Source organism: Canis lupus, chromosome 13, assembly GCF_003254725.2.
Source record: "Canis lupus dingo isolate Sandy chromosome 13, ASM325472v2, whole genome shotgun sequence".
NCBI lineage: Eukaryota > Metazoa > Chordata > Mammalia > Carnivora > Canidae > Canis > Canis lupus.
Window position 1 is genome coordinate 36992398 of NC_064255.1, and position 16990 is coordinate 37009387.

The 16990-nt window shown below is 64.7% G+C and overlaps 1 protein-coding gene across 27 annotated transcripts in view; it reads right to left on the minus strand.

Moving 5' to 3' along the window:
- LOC112662100 (maestro heat-like repeat family member 5) overlaps positions 1–16990 on the minus strand; it is a 26824-nt gene continuing 9834 nt past the window's right edge. For 4 of the 27 annotated variants that reach the window (XM_049092801.1, XM_049092799.1, XM_049092807.1 and 1 more), the window contains 18 exons: positions 14551–14646; positions 13954–14058; positions 13475–13610; positions 13308–13402; positions 12060–12209; positions 11245–11399; positions 10123–10267; positions 9627–9811; positions 9163–9300; positions 8854–8965; positions 8512–8655; positions 7882–8058; positions 6946–7101; positions 5590–5712; positions 5340–5412; positions 4042–4144; positions 3758–3832; positions 3314–3495 (listed from right to left, as the gene is read on the minus strand). In XM_049092801.1, the coding sequence (XP_048948758.1) occupies positions 3420–3495; positions 3758–3832; positions 4042–4144; positions 5340–5412; positions 5590–5712; positions 6946–7101; positions 7882–8058; positions 8512–8655; positions 8854–8965; positions 9163–9300; positions 9627–9811; positions 10123–10267; positions 11245–11399; positions 12060–12209; positions 13308–13402; positions 13475–13610; positions 13954–14058; positions 14551–14646 (2244 nt within the window). In that variant the 3' untranslated portion in view covers positions 3314–3419. Of the gene's footprint in view, positions 1448–3313; positions 3496–3757; positions 3833–4041; positions 4145–5339; positions 5413–5589; positions 7102–7881; positions 8059–8511; positions 8656–8853; positions 8966–9162; positions 9301–9626; positions 9812–10122; positions 10268–11244; positions 11400–12059; positions 12210–13307; positions 13403–13474; positions 13611–13953; positions 14059–14550; positions 14647–16990 lie in introns of those variants that run through there. The other 23 variants (XR_007401623.1, XM_049092805.1, XM_049092812.1 and 20 more) reach the window with 23 other exon arrangements.

Here is a 16990-nt window from a genome sequence, read left to right on the forward strand (position 1 = left end):
ACGAGCTTCCTCTAACGTGAACATCTTATCAAAGCGTAGAGATTTTTAAATGTATTGAAATTAGATTATATAGCTCATTCTGTTTTTAATTTTTCCTCTCTAAGCACGTTAAAAAAAAAAAAGATTCGTCTGGGTTGCTATGTGTCTGATCTGTTATTTTTTTAAAGGTTTTATTGATTTCCTAGAGACACAGGGAGAGAGGCTGAGACACAGGCTACCTGCGGGGAGCCCGATGTGGGACTCGACCCCAGGACCCCAGGGTCATGCCTTGAGCCGAAGGCAGACGCTCAACCACTGAGCCACCCGGGTGTCCCTGTTATTTTTATTTTTCTTCACATGACTTATTTCAATTTAAAAAATACTGCTGGGGTTGAGTTTTGCCAAGCGCACGCGAGTACCTGCAGAGCCCCGACCGCGACAAGGGGGGTGGGGTGGCCAGGGCGTCATTGGCTCTGCAGCTGCCGGGGTGCAGGGCCCAGTCCTCTGGGGCCTGCGGGGCCTTCTCCCCCTGCACCTCTCTCCCGCGCCCCCAGATTTGGCAAAGCACAGCTTCTTAACCGGAGAGAAGTCAACCCTAAAGATTGTGCCTTCGGTGCTAAACCTCCAAACTCGCCGTCCCCCCAACCCCCACCACCCCAACACCACCGACTGTCTCCTGTGTGACCTTCCAGATGTTTCCTAGTTCTGCGTTTTGCCTTCAGCTTGAGGACCCACTGGGATTGGCGCCTGTGACTGCTGAGGCCCCCCCTGGATTCCCTTTTTCCTCTTTGAAGGCGGGCGGCCGGGGGTCTGGCCACCTCCCCATGAGAGGACGGGCTCCCCCCACCCCCCGCCGAAGATCGGCCGCTGTGATCGGGCAGGTGCGTCTGGGCCCCCTGCTCTGTTCTCCTGACCCGTCGGTGCCCTTTTCCGCCAACACCTCACTGTCTCGACACTCTGTCCCTTTTCTGTCCCCGATTTCTCTACTGAGAGGTTCTGGTTTTGCGCCATCGCACCGCGTCTTGGGGTCACAGGCGTTGGCTCACTGTCTGAGGATTGAGACGGGTGTGCATCCTCCCGTCCCTGTGTCCTCACCCCACGGGACATCCGTGTTCCTTCGAGGATCAAGCCAGTCTGGCCTGCATCCTGGACGCGTGGACACCTGGCTGTGAGACTGGGTCCTACTGACGCTCCGCGGAGAATCTTGGCGGGGGGCCTGTCTTTGCAGGGCGTCAGGCCGGGTTCGTGCTGCCCGTCCCACCTTCTGTGAGCTGTGGTCCTAACATTCGCTCCGTCTGAAAATCCTTGCCCCATGGGGCGCCTGGGGGGCTCAGCGGTTGAGCATCTGCCTTGGGCCCATGGCGTGTCCCCAGGGTCCCGGGATCGAGTCCCACGCTGGGCTCCCTCCATGGAGCCTGCTCCTCCCTCTGCCTGCATCTCTGCCTCTCCGTGTCTCTCATGAATAAATCTTTTAAAAAAAGAAAGGAAATCTTTGTCCAGGCTATTGGGCTCTGTCTCACGTGTGCACAGGGGCAGGTCTACCCCCGTCCCAATCTCTCTGCCACCACCAGGCATCAACCTGCTCGCCGGCCTCTGCACGCCAGAAAGGCAGAGCGCGGAGCACCGTTTCGTTTACTGTGCATTTCCCACATGGCTAGTGAACGTCTGCACCCTTGCGCACACCTGTTGGCTCCGGGCGTCCCCCCGCTGTGGGAATGCCCTCTGGTCTTTGGGCCCCGTTCCTCTGTGGGGTGGCTGCTGCCTCCTGACCCCCACCGTCTGCTCCGCCGTGGGCAGCGCCCTTCACCCCACATGAGCCCCCCGGGGGGCGCTGCCCGCCTCTCTCTTCAGCTGCGCCTCGTCTTTGCAGGCCCCTGTCGGTGGCATCAACTGGGTCCATCCCCGCCTCGTGGTGCACCCACCCGACGCCGGTTCTCGGGGCCCTTCCTTGTCTCAGGTCCCCGAGAGATTCCGTCTTGAGGGCCCGGACGGTGGCCGACGCCTGCCCTGTGCACCCGGAGGCGCTGCGGGGGGTGGTGCCAAGCCAGCTGAGCTCCTCTCCGCCAAGACCGGTTATTTCCAACGTGACCACAGAAACCACTCGTCCTTCCTCTGCTCGTTTGTCCTGCAGTCCTTCCCGCGCCCCTGCCCCCTGCCCCCCAGGCCTCTGCTGCTCTGTCCACCTGTCCCTAAGCCAACACTCACTCTTATTTTACTATGTTTATTTTTTATTTTTTATTTTTCCTCCTCCACCGGCAGCCACGACTGACGGCACGTCTTAACCCTGGGGAAGAGCCCCAGGGCTCCGCTTGATGCGCACGGTGATGCGCGCAGTGCCCCCCATCGGTGTGGACGTGCAGCTCCCCCCAAACCTGGGGAGTCCCTAGTGATTCCCTGCGCAGCTGTGCCCCCGTCCGAGGTGCCACCCACGGAGCCTCTGAGATTCTAACGTAGCAACTCTATTTCCCCCAAAGCCCTGTTTGCTTCTTTTCCAAATTGGCCGGGCCATTCCTCGTGGTCTTTACCTTCGGCCGTTCCCGGTCGTCTGAGGAAGAACCTCCAGGGAGGGCCGCGGGGGACGCCACCCCCCCCCCCCCGCCCTGCCCGACACCTCACGGGCTTCACGTCCCCTGCAGACCTCTGGCCGCCACAGGCTCCAGCTCAGTGCCTTCCGGCCCCTGGGTGCGCACCAGCGGCCTCCTCCAGGCTGGCCTCTGGCTTGCCCCTCCCCACCACGCTGCCCTCAAGTTCCCGGCTGGAGTCTCCGGCTGGTTCTCAGGCCTCCGAACAGCTGCCGGGGTGCATCTGCACTCCTCCCCACGGGGGCCCGCGGCACCTCAGGAGGTTGAGAGCCCCGTCCCAGGCACCGGCTTACTCACTGGTCTGACTCACATCCACCAGGCGCTTACCCCATGCCCAGAACTTTCTGAGCAGCCGCGGATGCCATCCCCAGAAGAGCCACAGGGACGAGGGGGCCCGCAGGACGCAGCTGGAGGGCCCCCTCACCGGGGGCTGGGGCGGGAGGGGGTTAGGCCCAGTTGGAGGAGTGCTGGGGGAGAGAGGAGGCAGCGGGCCGGCCAGCCCAGGAAGGTGGAGGCCAGGTCCCAAGGGTCCCAGGGCCACGGGGGAGTAGGAGGAGAGGCTGGGGGTCTGGACCAGGGCGGGGCATGAGGGGAGACTAGCGGCTGGGTCGTGGGGAGCACTGGGGGGGCTCAGCACCAGCAGGCAGGGTTCTGGCTCACACGGCCGAGGTGCCCCCGGCCGACGACCCCAGGACTGAGAGCCTGGGCCCGCAAGGCCACAGGCCCACAGAGCGGCGGCGGCGGCACAGCTCGGGAGGCCACGGCGACCTTGGTCACGTTTAATAGAGAAATCTCACAGCCTGTACGCGGAGCCGGGCGCCGGTGGCCGGGTGTCACTGCCTCACGAACTTCGACAGTTCAGTGATGTCTTCCAGAAAGTTCTGGTAGAATCTGCGGCTCACGGAGTCTGAGTCCTTCTTCAGGACCTCCAAGTCTGCAGCAGAGAGCCCGGGGCTGACGGATGGGCCCCGGGAGGGGGGCAGGGGGGGGCAGCCTGCTGCGGGTGCTGAGGAGGGTACAGGTGGGGGGACAGAGGCCTGACCCAGGAGCTGTGTGGGGTGAGGGGGGGACACAGCCCTGACCTGGAACTGAGTCCCCAGGAGAAGACGATGCCCCGCCCTTGGGACAGACTAGTTGAGGGGCCTTAAGAGACGGGAGACAAAGAGGTCCCGTGTCCTTGGTCCCCGGGGGCTCACATTTCTTGAAGATTTTCAGGTCGCCCCTCTTCAGGGAAAAGCAGAGGTCGGTAAAGTAGTCCTGCAGGATGCCCCCTGGATCAGTGAGGGAGGCGGTGGGTACGGCTGCCCCTGCGGCCCCGAGGGAGCCAGCCCGGCGCGAGGGGCCCATCAGCGGGTGGGGGGGGCGCAGAGCTGCGTCCGCTCAGCGACCGGGGCTGCACCACGGGCCCTTCCGGGCTGACCCCAGGGCGCGGCAGCGAGGGGCGCCAGGGAGGGGGTACACGGCCCCGGGCCGCACCTACCGATGAACTTCATGGCCATCCGCTTCAGGTTTTTGTGGGGGCTGCCCAGGTAAATCAACGCCTGCATGAGAAACTGGTGGTAGCTGCCGAAGTTGCTCTCCACCTGGGGAGGGGAAGAGATGGCCCGAGGCTCCTGGCCTCGCGAGCTGGCTCTGCCCCAGGCCCCGCCGCCCCGCAGTCCCAAGGCCATGACCCCCGCCTGGGTCCCTGGCTCTGCATCACCAGCTCCTCCCCCAGCGCACCTCAGGGCAGGGGGGAGGGGGGGACTGCGTCAAGGCACCTGGGACCTTCCCCACGGTCACTCCCCCAACAGTGTGCCGGGCGCCCTCCCAGAGCTCCAGAAGTCACCGGTCCCCCTCCCAGCTTCAGCAGGGGGCTCGGGCAGCAGAGCCCAGGCGAGGCAGGGGGTCAGGGATCCTCTACGCCAGGGCTGGGTTCCCTTCGGGGGTGGGGCTGCCCTTCCCAGCAGGGGAGAGAGAGCTGCTCTGGATCCCAGGACAAACCCCCGAGGGAGGTGGCACGGGGGACGCACGCAGCCGGCTGCTGGGCCAACCCTTCTGTGGCTGCGTCCACGGAGCCTTTTCAGGGGTAGAACCCGCTTTGTTTCAGCGGCCAGGCCTGCTTCCCCTGGCTTTTGTGCCATTGGCTGCTCGGAGGATGAGGATGCCCCCCGCGCTCACGCACTGCGCGTGCCTCCGCCCCAGGCCACCCCGCCACAGGGAGCCCCGGGTCCTGCTGTGCGGCCCAGGCCAGGCTCCCCGAGGGGCGCTAACTCAGGCCGTGCCCCCCGACCATGGGCCCCCCGACACAACGACGTCCTGGAGCCCTGCCAGCCCCAGACAGCAACTGCTTCCTTTTGGGCAAAATTCCAGAATTCCTGGAAGGTGTGAAGATGGGAAAATCTCTGTAAACCCAGGACGCCTCCGCGGGGAGGAGCCGAAGGAGGGCCCTGGGGGGCGGCGGCGGGACTGCGTCCACGACCCTCCCCCAGCGTCCGGGCCGCCCCCAGGTCGCTGAGGCCGCTGGGGAAGGGCCCCACGCGGGTCAAGAAGTCTGTGGTGGACACAGAAGCACACGGAAACGGGTAAATCCACGAGTGTAACTTAGTCACAATAAGACTAGTTGAGGAAGTAGTAAGATGCCGACGGCAGGCACTCCTGCCGGCAGCCAGTGGCACACACGTCCCCGAGGGCGGACGTCGGGGGACAGAACCGAGCCGCACCCCACCCCACCCCCCGCCTCCAGGCAGGGCTCCTGGGTCCAGGCGGTGGGGGGGGGGGGGTTCCCACGTGGTGCACCTGCTGGCCGTGAGCTCCGTGCCTCGCTCCAGGGGCTGCGGGGGCCCCCACCAAGCCGGCCTGCAGTCCACACCTGCTGGACGGAGTCCGATGCCGCCAGCGGGGCCTCCAGCATCAAACCCGTCCCACCCAGGTGCCCTTTCGAGGGTGTCAGGCCAAGCCAGGTCCCGGAGGCCCCTGAGCATGCACGGCCCCTGTCCACCTCCCTGGTGTCCTGGCCCCCCGGCCCGGGAGGGCGCTGGCGCCTTACCATGTAGATGAAAATGTCGTTCTCGGCACCGAGGCCATGGCCCCACGCCAACTTCCCGAACAGCTCCTTGCGGAACTCCCACTTGAGCAGGATGGCACAGCGCAGGAAGGTCAGCTTCGTCTTCTGTGGGAGCCACGCAGCGAGAGGCGGGGCTCAGCGCGCCCCATCACCAGCGCCTCCTCAGGGACACCCCAGGGAGTGGCCCTCTGCACGGAGGGTCCTGGGCCCTGCAAGGGCCCCACTCTGCTGTGGCCAGGCCAGGGGGAGCTGCCCCCGTGGGAGGAAGGAAGGGGTGCCCCACAACAGTGCCCTTACCCCATAAGCCCCGTGGGTGTTCTGCTCGGGGTCCCTCTGGCACCCCAGCCTCCTTCCTGGCCTGAGGGACTCTATCAAGGGCTGGGGGGCGGGCACCCAAGGAAGGACCACTGGCCCCTCGCTCACCCGTCCCAGAGCCACAGCCTTTAGGAAGTGTCTGTGCCCCCATGACGAGCAGAATGGTGTCTCCCAACATAACACCCAGGCCCTCAGCAGGTGACTGTCTGGAGGTGGGGTCCCCACAGGGACCAAGGCAATGGGGTTCCTAGGCGGCCCTGGGCCATCTGACTGGGGTCCTTCCAAGGAGCAGGAATCTGGACCACGGAGGGCACAGGAGGGCGCAGGGGCCCCGCCCAGGAGGGAGGCCTCGGGGGACCAGCCCTGCCACACCCCAAGGCCTGCGCTCAGACAGGCCTGTTCCCAAGCGGCCTCCCCGGTTGCTGAGCTGAGCAGGGACTGGCCCACCTGGTCCTCTCCCCAGGGCCCTCAGCTTCCTCCTAAGTCCACCTGCCGGGTGCTCGGGGCTCCATCCCCAGGAGACTGGGCCTCATCACAGGCCGAGCACCTTCCTGCGCTCGTTCCTGCTGGCTCAGAGTGACCGTCCTCCGCTACCCGGGGGTCCTTGGCCTCGGGCCGCTCAGCCTAAGATCCCAGCTTCTGAGCCTTTATTTGTAGGCCAGCCTCCTCCAGGCAGCTTCCCCTGCTGACCTTGACCCTCTCCTCGGAACTTCCAGCTGCACCTGTCCACCTCCCACCCGGCGACACCCCTGCCTTCTCCTGGTCTCCCGTGCACCCCACCACTCATCCCTCCCTTCAGCCACATAGGCAGGCACTCGGCAGCCGCCTGGCAGAGGGTCCAGCGGGCTGGCTCCCGGTCCCACGGGTCTGGGGCAGGGGCAGACAGGAGGCAAGGGGCCCAGGAGCCCCTCTGGGAGAAAGAAACGGGACAGGGTGGCCTGGGGGGAATGCTGGGGGGAGTCACTAGAGATTGAGGGTGAGGATCGGAGGGGCAGGGCCCGGAGGGCGGGCGAGGGCACTCGCCATGACCACCGCGGGGCAGGAGTCCACCAGGTGGAAGAGCAGGGGCACCAGCGCCTGGAAGGCCTGCCTCTTCAGCGCCGGCCGGTACTTCTTGCCGCCGCTGTGCACCACGTCCCCGAACAGGGAGATGGCTCCGCCGCGCACTGGGGCCTGCTCCTGCGGGAGGAGGACCCGCAGCCGCTCCAGCTCGGCGCCCCCGCGCCCCCGCCCCCTCCCATCTTCCTCCCTGGCCCCTCATGCCCGCCCTCTGCAGCTCGGGGGCGGTGGACTGCACCCCTGCGCCCCGTGCCGCGCTGACCTTGATGCCCGGGGCCCCCCACACCCCGGCACTGACACTCCGGCCTGTCTCACCAGTGGGGCTTGTCCCCGCGCCTCAGGCTACCCCCTTCAGTGGCTGCAGGCCTCCTACTCGGTGGGTCCCCGCTTCCCTCCTCAGTGGGTTCTCTGCGGGGCCTTGGAGCACGGCAGCCACCTGTCCACTCCCAGGCACACCCGCTGGGGGCTGGGGCGCAGGCCCTGCGCCGGACCTGCCACTTTCTAGCTCTGCCATCTGGGTGGGCCAGGGACCCTTGGGCTTCGGGGCTTCGAGCTGGGGGTCATGATGGGGCCTCCCAACCGGCTGTCAGCTTGCGGGCTGCACCCCACCCCCTGCACCACCCACCCTGTGCTGGCCTCCCTGATGCTCTGGCCCCAGACACCTCCACGTGGCCCCGCCCTGACCCCCACCCCTGCCTCAGTGCCCTGCAGCCCCAGCTCCCCCACCCTCCCTCACTCCCTCTTCCAGGGCACCCCACCCCCCAACTCCCAACTCCAGCCCCCCATGTGGGGGAGCACATGGCTTGGGCAAGGTCACAGTGAGGCAGCCCAGAGGCCTCCCAGAAACTTCCATCCCACAGGCCAGGCTCCAGGCTCCCGAGCAGCTGCCCCAGCCCTCACATCCTCAAACAGTGACAGCAGGTGCTGGGCCATCCTGATGCTGGTGGCGCCGATGCCCTGGGTGCCCAGGCTGTGCAGGATGTCGCCCAGGATCTCCATCAGGCCCATGAGGTCCTGGGGCTCGGGCCCCATGAAGCTGTCCAGCAGCCCGGCCAGCTGATTGCGGAGCAGGACCACCTGCGGGGGGGCGGGAGGGGGGAGCCGCAGCCACTCCCTGCCCGCCCTGCTCCCCCCTCTGGGACGCCCTCTGCCTTCCGCACCTGCTCCACCCCCTCACCTCCCCAGCTCCGGGCCCAACCCGCCTCCCTCCACCTGCACTGTGGGGCATGGACGCATCCTTACAGGCCTGAAGGGCAAGACCAAAGACATCCCTGTCCAGCCAGGTGTGAGTCCCCCATGTGCCGGCTGGAGCAGGCACGGGCCCACCTAGGAGGCCAGAGTCCAGCCTTCCCAGGCCCCTCCAGCCCTGTGCACAACAGCAGGGTTTCCCACACATGCCCACCCTCTCCTGCCTTGGCCCGGCTTGCCTTCTCCGTGCACCCCTCCCAGCTGGACCCGCCGGGAGGCTCTCCTCGCATGCCTCCTCCTTGAAGCCTTCCGGGCACAAGAGCGTGAAGCCCCTCCTCTCACCTTCTTGGGGTCCATCAGGATGCTGGTGAGGCCCTTCAGGCTCATGGCGCGCACCAGCTGGTTGGGGCTGCTCAGGCCCAGGCTCAGGAAGTTGTCCATGGCTCTCCGGGACATGTACTGTGTGAGCTCTTGGCTGTTGAGAAACTGAGTCGGGTTGGCACAGTCAGCTGCAGGGGAAACCGGCCCGTGGCCCAGCACGAGGTAGCGGGTTAGACAATGGGAGCGCCTCCAGGCAGTGGGCACTACTGGAGGGAGGAGTGGAAGTCCCAGCCTCTGACCTTCTCAAGGGCCAGAGGACGGTGGTGAGGAGCAGGGCCAGGGCAGAGCCCAGGAGGGGCTGACCTCGGTGATGACGAGGATGGCCACGATGTTGTCCCGTTCCTCGGAGCTCTTGAGGGAGATGACGGCCTGCCCCAAGACAGCCTTGACCTCGCAGTCGTAGTGGGCCATAGCCCTGTCAGACGGGACGGGCCTGAGGCCTTCATCTTCGACCAGTAGTTCCCCCCAAGCTCCCTGCCCCCCTCCCCCACAGACCTCGCTCGCTCAGGGACCTGGCCCAGGTGAGGGAGTCTGGAGTGCAGGGCCCACTATGGGGTGTGGGGGCCCCTCGGGGATGCCGTCTGGGGCCAGGCCCCTCCAGGCTGTGCTCACCGAGCCAAGAGGGTCACCCCCTCCGTGTAGGTTTCCAGGTGCTCGAAGAGCTCCCAGCCTCTCAGCAGCTGGAGATAGGCAAACACCTCCCAGTAGTTGGTCGTCCAGAAGAGACCCTTGAGGGCCTCCAAGCAGGTCCTGGGGACACATGGGGGTGTCTAGGGGAGGTGAGTCAGGGCTCAGGGCCGGTCCCCTACCCTGTGCCCACCCTCGGGCCTGGGCCTGGCTGAGCTGCCGCCCGCTGAGCGCCCTCTGTGCCGGGATTCCGGGTCCTGCTGGCCTTGGGCTGCTGGGCCCCTGCTCCCCGCTGTGAACCACACGCGTCCGGGTGGGGCCGGAGTTCCTTCCTGTCCGGGTCCCCAGCAGGGGGTCCCAGGGGTGTGTGGAAGGAACCCAGGACAGGGCATGGCTTGGGGTCCTATGGGGCGTGGGGGCAGAGTCCCGAGGCCCAGTCAGAAGTCTACCTGCAGGGGCTGAGAGGCTTCACTTCCAGGCTGTCCTCCTGGTAGTCCGAGATGCCCTCCACCACGTCCAGCTCGAACAGGTAGTGGAGCTGTGTGAGCAGGCCCACCAGGATGCCCGCGAAGGCCCAGCGCACCGTGGCCTTGTACTCTCGTGTGTACAGGAGCTCATAAATGGTACCCAGGGCCTGCAGCAGGCAACGGGGCCAGACTCAGAGGGGCAGGTGCCTCCCTCGGGGGCTGACCCCAGTGAGCAGAGGAGCTGGAAGCAGCAACCACAGGGCGCCCCGACCTCCACCACCCCCCCACCCTGAGCCCAGGGCCCTGCTGTCCAAGCCTGGCTGGGGCATGGAGAGTCCCAGGGGCTCCCACTCTGGGGCTCAGCATCCAGAGCCCTCGGCTGCTTCTGCTGGGACCCTCTGCCTGCCAGGTCACCCTGGCACTACCCTGGCACCCACAGGGCCCCCATGACAATGCCCTTGGTGGGGAGGGTGCTCACCAGCAGGGAGATGAGCTCCGCCTGCTGGCTGAGCCTGACGAGCTCCTTGGGGGGCCGCAGTTTTAGCTTCATGTAGAGCAGCATGAGGACCTTGCGGGCCAGCTGGTTGTTGTTGGCGAGGGCCTTCCACAGGGGCAGCACCTGTCTGGGGAGTCAGGGAGCCCAGGCCCACCAGCTGGCTGGCCACACGGGGTGGGGGACTGGTGGGACGCAACCCTCAGGGCAGCAGGATGACCTGCCAGGCATGTGGAAGGGGAGATGCCCAGGCCCCACGGGAGCAGGGAGCCTGCCCTTCCTCGGGGGGTCCAGGAGGCTGTGTCCGATGGCACTGAGCTTCGGCCTCCTGCTCGAAGCCCTGAGCACAGGCTGGCTTCCCCTAATGTTGGTGCTTATTCCCACTTTGCCACAATCCCCTGCCATGTGACCCTCGTCCCTCCCCAGCTTGCTTCCTCCCTGGGGACATGGGGCTCACCCCTCTGGCGGCCTATGAACAGATGATCCCTGCAAAGTGGAACCTCACTGGGTGTGTCTCCCTGGGGAAGGAGGGGCTCATGGACCTGCACCCCTGGGAACTCTGCTCCCTGTCACGGGCCAGTGTGCCCCAAGATGCTCCCGGGGGCACGCTGGTCCCCCAGCACCTCTCAGACTTCAGAGTGCTTAGACTGTGACTTGTCCTCAGCAGCCCGGGGCCAGTCCGTGTGTGTCACGAGCTCCAGCCTCAGGCTACTGGGCCTCATCTGATGTCCTGAGGGGCCGTGTGTGGGCCCGGGCCAGCTGCAGGGGGCTGTTGGGGGCCAGTTAGGATTTCAGGTCACCCAGCTGACCTCCAGCCCCTCTACTGTTTGGCCTCTAAGGGCCTCTGAGCCTGAGGAACCCGTCCATGCTGAAAGCCCCCTTCCTGGGACTGCTGAAGCCTCCGCCCTAACCCCTCAGCCTGGAACAGCTCCGGGGACCACCCCCGCGCCCCCAGCCTGGCCTGGGTCCTGGAGTCTGGGAAGGAGAGGAGAGTTGAGCCAGTCTCGTGCACGCCGCTGCCTGCCCAGGGACAGTGTGTGGCCTGGGAGGGCAGACCGCAGATCAGGCACAGGTGTCCACCTCGGGGGTGTGGTGCAGTTGACCTACCTCTCAGAGGGGTGGCACAAGGACAGCATCACCTCGACTGTCTCCTGGGTGTGCTGAGTCCCCAGCACGGTCACAGCCTTCATCATGGTCTGCAGGATGTTCTTGAAGACGATAGAGGGCAGCTCCTGGAACAGGCCCTGCAGGATCTCGGCCACCTGCCCATGGGAGTGCAGGCCAGGAGAGGGCCTTGGAGCTGCACCCCAGCTCCCGCTCTGTCCCCTGCTGGGGCTGGAGTCTGCCTCCCCCACGAAGAGTCTCTCGAGCCGGTGATCCCCACCCCACGACATGGCATCTGGACACTGCCGGACCCGATGGGGCAGCAGGTGGGAGCGGCTCATGGCTAGTGCTGCCTGCCGCTGCCACAGCCTCACAACCCCCTTGTCCCAGTGAAAATGAAAAGTAGCCCCGAGGAGGGTTGATGGGCCTGGTGGCCCCTGAGAGACAGCAGTGTGTGTGTGGGCTGTGGACCAGATGAGCCAAGCCAGGTCCCGCGATTAGATCCCCAGGGGGCTGGGCGGGGCCGGAATCGGCTCCCCCACTGAACGGGGCTGAGTGAGGCTGAAGGAGCAAGCGGGGCGGCTGTGATCACCCCTGGCAGGGCCCTGGGGCATCACCGGGGCTCCGCCCCCCGACAGTGGGGCTGCGGGGTTCGGGCGCAGGAGCAGGGCTGTGCACTGTCGAGGGCTAGGGGCGCCCTGGGGCCCCACCGCCTCCGTGGCTCGGGGTGCCGTCTGCATGGGCCACGGGCGCACATACACACAGGAGCAACCGCGTGCACACGGACCCCCTCACCGCGCCGCCAGCCCGCTGCTCACCTGCTCCACCTTGATGCTTTGGTTCTGGAAGATCATGAGAAGCAGCTGCGAGGCCAGGTCACACTGCAGGTGGTCGTGGCTGCAGAGCCCTCCCAGGAGGGTGAGGATGAGCTGTGTATGCTGGGCCGGCGTCAGGCTCCTGTCCAAGGCCTGTGCCGAGGGGTCAGGTGAGGGCCCGAGGGGCACCTTCCCTGCTCTGCAGCTGCCCAGGCTCCGCAGCGTTGGGCCCAGGACGGGGGTGCGGCAGGGGCACTGCTCTTACCCAGAGGTCGAACGGATGCCAGGCGCGCAGACTTGCAGGGACCCCTGAGGGCCCCCCCCCCCCCAGCCGCCTTGGCTACAGGCTGCCAGCTGCCCTGCTCTGGAGATTGCCCTGGGGACGGGGGAAGTCAGCAGTTTTGTCCAGGGGCCAGTGATGACGCAGGTACAAAGGTCCAGCCCCTGCTCGAGGAAGGGGTGCGCTTCGTGCTTCCACGCCCCTGTGGTCAGGCTGAGACCCGCCCCCCGCCCCAGGCTCTTCCCTGCCCTGCCCGGCTCCCCTCACTCCCTCTTCCAGGCACAGAGCTTCGTCCTCATAACTGCCCTGGAACTCCTGTCTCGGGCTCTATTTCTGGGGACCCACCAGGACAGTGGGCTTCTGAGCCCCCAGGTCCCTGGGTGCGGCTCCCCGGGGACGTTCGTCTGCACAGAGGTCGTGAGGTATTGCTGCACCTGTCCCGGCAGGCCCGGGTGGGCTAGGGGTCAGGCCCAGTGACTCTCACTGGGAACAGCAGGGCAACCAAAGTGTGGAAGGGTTGAGCAGCCACCCCGTTATTCCAGGCGGGGCTGAGACTCGAACCCAAACCCTGGACTCTGAGTCCACCTTGAGGGCAGGGCCCGCTGGGAAAGCACGGGACTGAGCAGAAGCGGTAAGCGTGGGACGGTCCCGCAGGCCTGCTTGTCACCCCCGTGAGGAGCCACAGGGGAGAGGCCACAGGGTGGGGGGGTTGCCAAGGGGGAGACATGGATGAGAGCCTTAGACTCTGGCCTTCTGGTCATGGGTGGAAGGGTGCAGGCCCAGGCCTTACAGGGCAGAGCAGGAGGGCACAGTCCCCGAAAGGAGCGTCCGCGCCCCGGCCCCACCTGACGGCTCCCCTGCGCCCGCTGTAGGATGGGCCGGTCGATGGGGGACCAGACGGGCCGCCCTCTGGCAGCAGCTGGCAGCCTGGTCTCCCATGTGCCCCTCCCCGCTCGGCCCTGAGCGCCCACCTTCACCAGGTTGTAGAACTTCATTTCTGACCGTCGGAGGGCCTTTGCTTCAAAGTTCTTCATTTTATTCAAATGCATGAACTGCCCCATGCTCCCTGCCGAGGGGTCACCAGGTCAGAAGCCCCAAGCCCCCAGCTGCCCGTCCCTAGGAGAGGCTCCTGGCTCACCCTTCTGCTGGATCAGAAGCTGCAGGAGGAGGTAGATGCATTGGCGAGAGTGGCTCTGGGTGACCGGGTCCCTGTCCCGCCACAGCAGCATCAGCAGGCCGATCTGGTGGCCCAGCATGGAGGGGGTGGCCTCGTCCTGCGGCAGGCGGGCAGCGGTGGAAGCCTGTGCTTGCACATGCCCCTGCTGCCCACCGGCCTGTGCCCCGGCCTGCGCTCACCCTCAGCCACACCCTGCCACCCGGTCTCCGTCCCCATCTCCCTTCGCGGCTCTGCTCCCCGGCGGCCTCGCCATCGCCATCTCCCCAACCACCCGCCCTACTGAAGGTGGCCTCCGTCCCGGGAGCGGGGGCACCCCAGGGCCCTCGTCCTGTCCCCCAGCACGGGGCCCAGCGGCCCAGAGGCAGGGGCACCCTGCCGGCTCTGTGCTCCTGTCCTCACCCAGGCCCGCCTGCCCCCCGGGGTGCCGTGGGGCCACTCACAGTGAGTTTCACGTAGTCCACCACGTACTTGAGAAGCAGGAAGATGGTCTGCACCACCCGCTTGCACTCGTGGCTCTTGTCCGACTTCAGCCAGGGCTCCGTGTGCTGCGACGGGGAGAGGAGGCCCAGGCCCCGTCAGCCCCGTGGACCCATCCCCGCCGCTCAGACGCAGCCTGGGACGCGGCCCTTGGGTGTGAGTGATGGTAGGGTGAGGCCCGGGTGAGGCCCGGTCTGGGACCATGGGTGAGGCCTCCTCAGTGACCCGGGTCGCCCTGGCTTTGCCGCAGCAGCCGTGGAAGCCAGCAGAGGGAAGCCAGGATGCTTGACGGCAAGAAGAGCCCGCAGACCCCCTGAGTCTGTTCCTCCCTGCCCTCGGGGTGCCAGAAGCTGAGGTCCGCGGGCCGCTTTAGCGTTTCTGACACCCCCACTGCTGCCTTTGTAAGAGATGACACCCCCAGAGCACCTGGGTCGGCGGTGGGGGCAAAACTGCCCTCTTGCCACCCCTGGACACGTGGGGCCCACCCTGAGGGGAGTCCAAGGCCAGGGTCAAGGGGCGCAGGGAGGCCATTCTGCACCCCGTGGCACCCCAACCCTCACCTGCAAGAGGAAGCACATCTCATCCATGCTCTTGTTCTCAGAGATGAAGGTCTGGAGGAGCAGATCTAGCGCCTGCATGGACTTCTGGTACAGCACCTGACGGGACAGACAGTGGCCTGGCGTCATGCCACCAGGTTGGCCTGCGGTGCCTCGGCACATGGTCCACGTCTCCCGAGGGGCCCGGGGAACCGTCCCCCGCGAGGGCTCGGCCACTCCTCCCTGCAGGGCCCAGTCCTCACCCAGACCGCACCCTCATGCTGCCAGGCCCAGACGTCGGGTCTGTCCCCACGAGCCCAGGGGGGCGGGAGCCTCACGATCCGACCGAGCTCTGGATGCTCCCGCGGGCACACTGCCCCACCCTGGGCTCCTCGGGCCGCACCCCTAGGTGTTCCTCCCAGCTCGGAAACTGAAGCCAGAAAGCACTTTGAACTGAGTGACCGTGAAACCACTGGTCAGACGTGATCATCTCCGTGCATAGCAAAAGCGTTTGACAAGGTCCGACATCCATCCTCATCAACATGCTCAGCAAACCGGAAACGGAAGAGAACTTTCTCAACCTGACCAGGAGGGTGGAAGGACCCACGACAAGCACAGCGACCGACCTCCTGACGGTGAAGGTGGGTGCGTCCCCCCGGACCAGCCCAAGGGCGTCGTCAGCTCCCGCTGCTGGGCGCTGGGGGAGACAGAGCGGCTTTGCCCACGGAGGAGAAGGAAGGAGACGATTCACTAAGGTCACGTCTAAGACCCTGGGGCCTCTACACAAGGCTCCAAAAAGCTACTAAGAGGCTCAGCGAAGTTTCGGGAAGGTACTAGATCCACGCAACGGAAGTCAACTGTGTTCCTGTATGCTAGCAACGGACAGGCGGAAACTAAAATTTTAAACATTATTGGCAATATCAGAAAAAATACAAAACATGTAGGGAAGAATTTGACCAAAGACGTGCCTACGCTGTACGCAGACGGCGGGGGAGCCCTGTGAGGGGCCCGGAGAACCTCACTGAGCCGAACGGTGCGGCGAGCTCCTGGATGACACGACACAATGATGTCAGAATGTCGGTTTCCCCCAAATCGACCCATAGATTCAGTGTGACCCCAATCAAAATCCCAGTGTGCTGCTTAACAGAGGGTGACTGGCTGGTTCGGACATTCACGTGGAAATGCACAGAACCTACAACAGCAAGACTCTCTCTCCCGCTGCTCCTGCCTCCTGCACTCTTTCTCTCTCTCAAATAAATGAATACATCTCACAAAACGAAAAAACAGGGATCCCTGGGTGGCTCCATCTGCCTTTGGCTCAGGTCGTGACCCCGAGTCCTGCGTCGGGCTCCCTGCATGGAGCCTGCTTCTCCCTCTGCCTGTGTCTCTGCCTCTCTCTCTCTCTCTCTCTGTCTCTCATGAATAAAAAAATTAAAAACAAACAAAAACACCAAGAAACATGTCAATAGGCCCACGGGAAAGAATAAAGAGGCCGGAAACGGAAGCAGATACACGACCAGTAATTTCCAGAGGTGCAAAGATGACCCAGGAGAGAAGGGATGGTCTTCGCGACCTGTAAGCTGGGACCACCTGTAAGGTGGTCCTGGGACAGCCCGGCGTCCACATGCGAGAAGCTAAACTTTGGTCCATTTCATTCAGCACCTAGGAGCTCAGAACAGGTCACGGACTGAAGGGTAAAACCTACGAGACAAATCTTTGTGTCCTTGGTTTAAGGAGACAACGCCTTGATTCGACACCAAAAACACGATCCATGAGAAAGAAATAGATAAATTGAACTTCCTCGAGATCCCCAACGTCCCCTCCTCAGGAAAGGCTATTTCTTCATAAAGACAATAGGAACCTAAGCCACTGATTGGAAGCAGGTAGTTTCAAATCACTGTGCGGGGGTGGGGGTGGGGATGGGGGGTGGTTGGGTTCTAGAAACTCAACCAAACAAGTGATGCGGTTTAGGAACAAGGTTTGAACAGACGCCTCCCCAGGGAGGATGTACAGATGGTGAAAAGCACGTGCAAAGATGTTCCACATCTTAGCCGAGAAAGGACCTTTTTTTTTAAAAGATTTTATTTATTTATTCATGAAAGACACACAGAGAGAGGCAGAGACTACTAAGCAGAGGAAAAAACAGGCTCCAGGCAGGGGGCCTGATGCGGGACTCGATCCTGAGACCGCAGATCCCGCCCTGGGCCCGGGGCAGGTGCTCAACCGCTGAGCCCCCCAGGCGTCCCGAGAAAGGACATTTTAAGCCGCCACCAGACACCACCACGCACCCACTGGAGTGGCCAGACTCTAAGAGCCGCTACACTGTGGGGCGACCAGGGCGTCCAGCGACCTGGGGCTCTCTCAGCCGAGCGGGTGGCGATACGACCGGCGCGGCCAGCTTGGTTTGGACGGCGGTTTGGCAGGTTAAACATGCGCCTGCCTTGTGACCCGGACGACCCAGTCC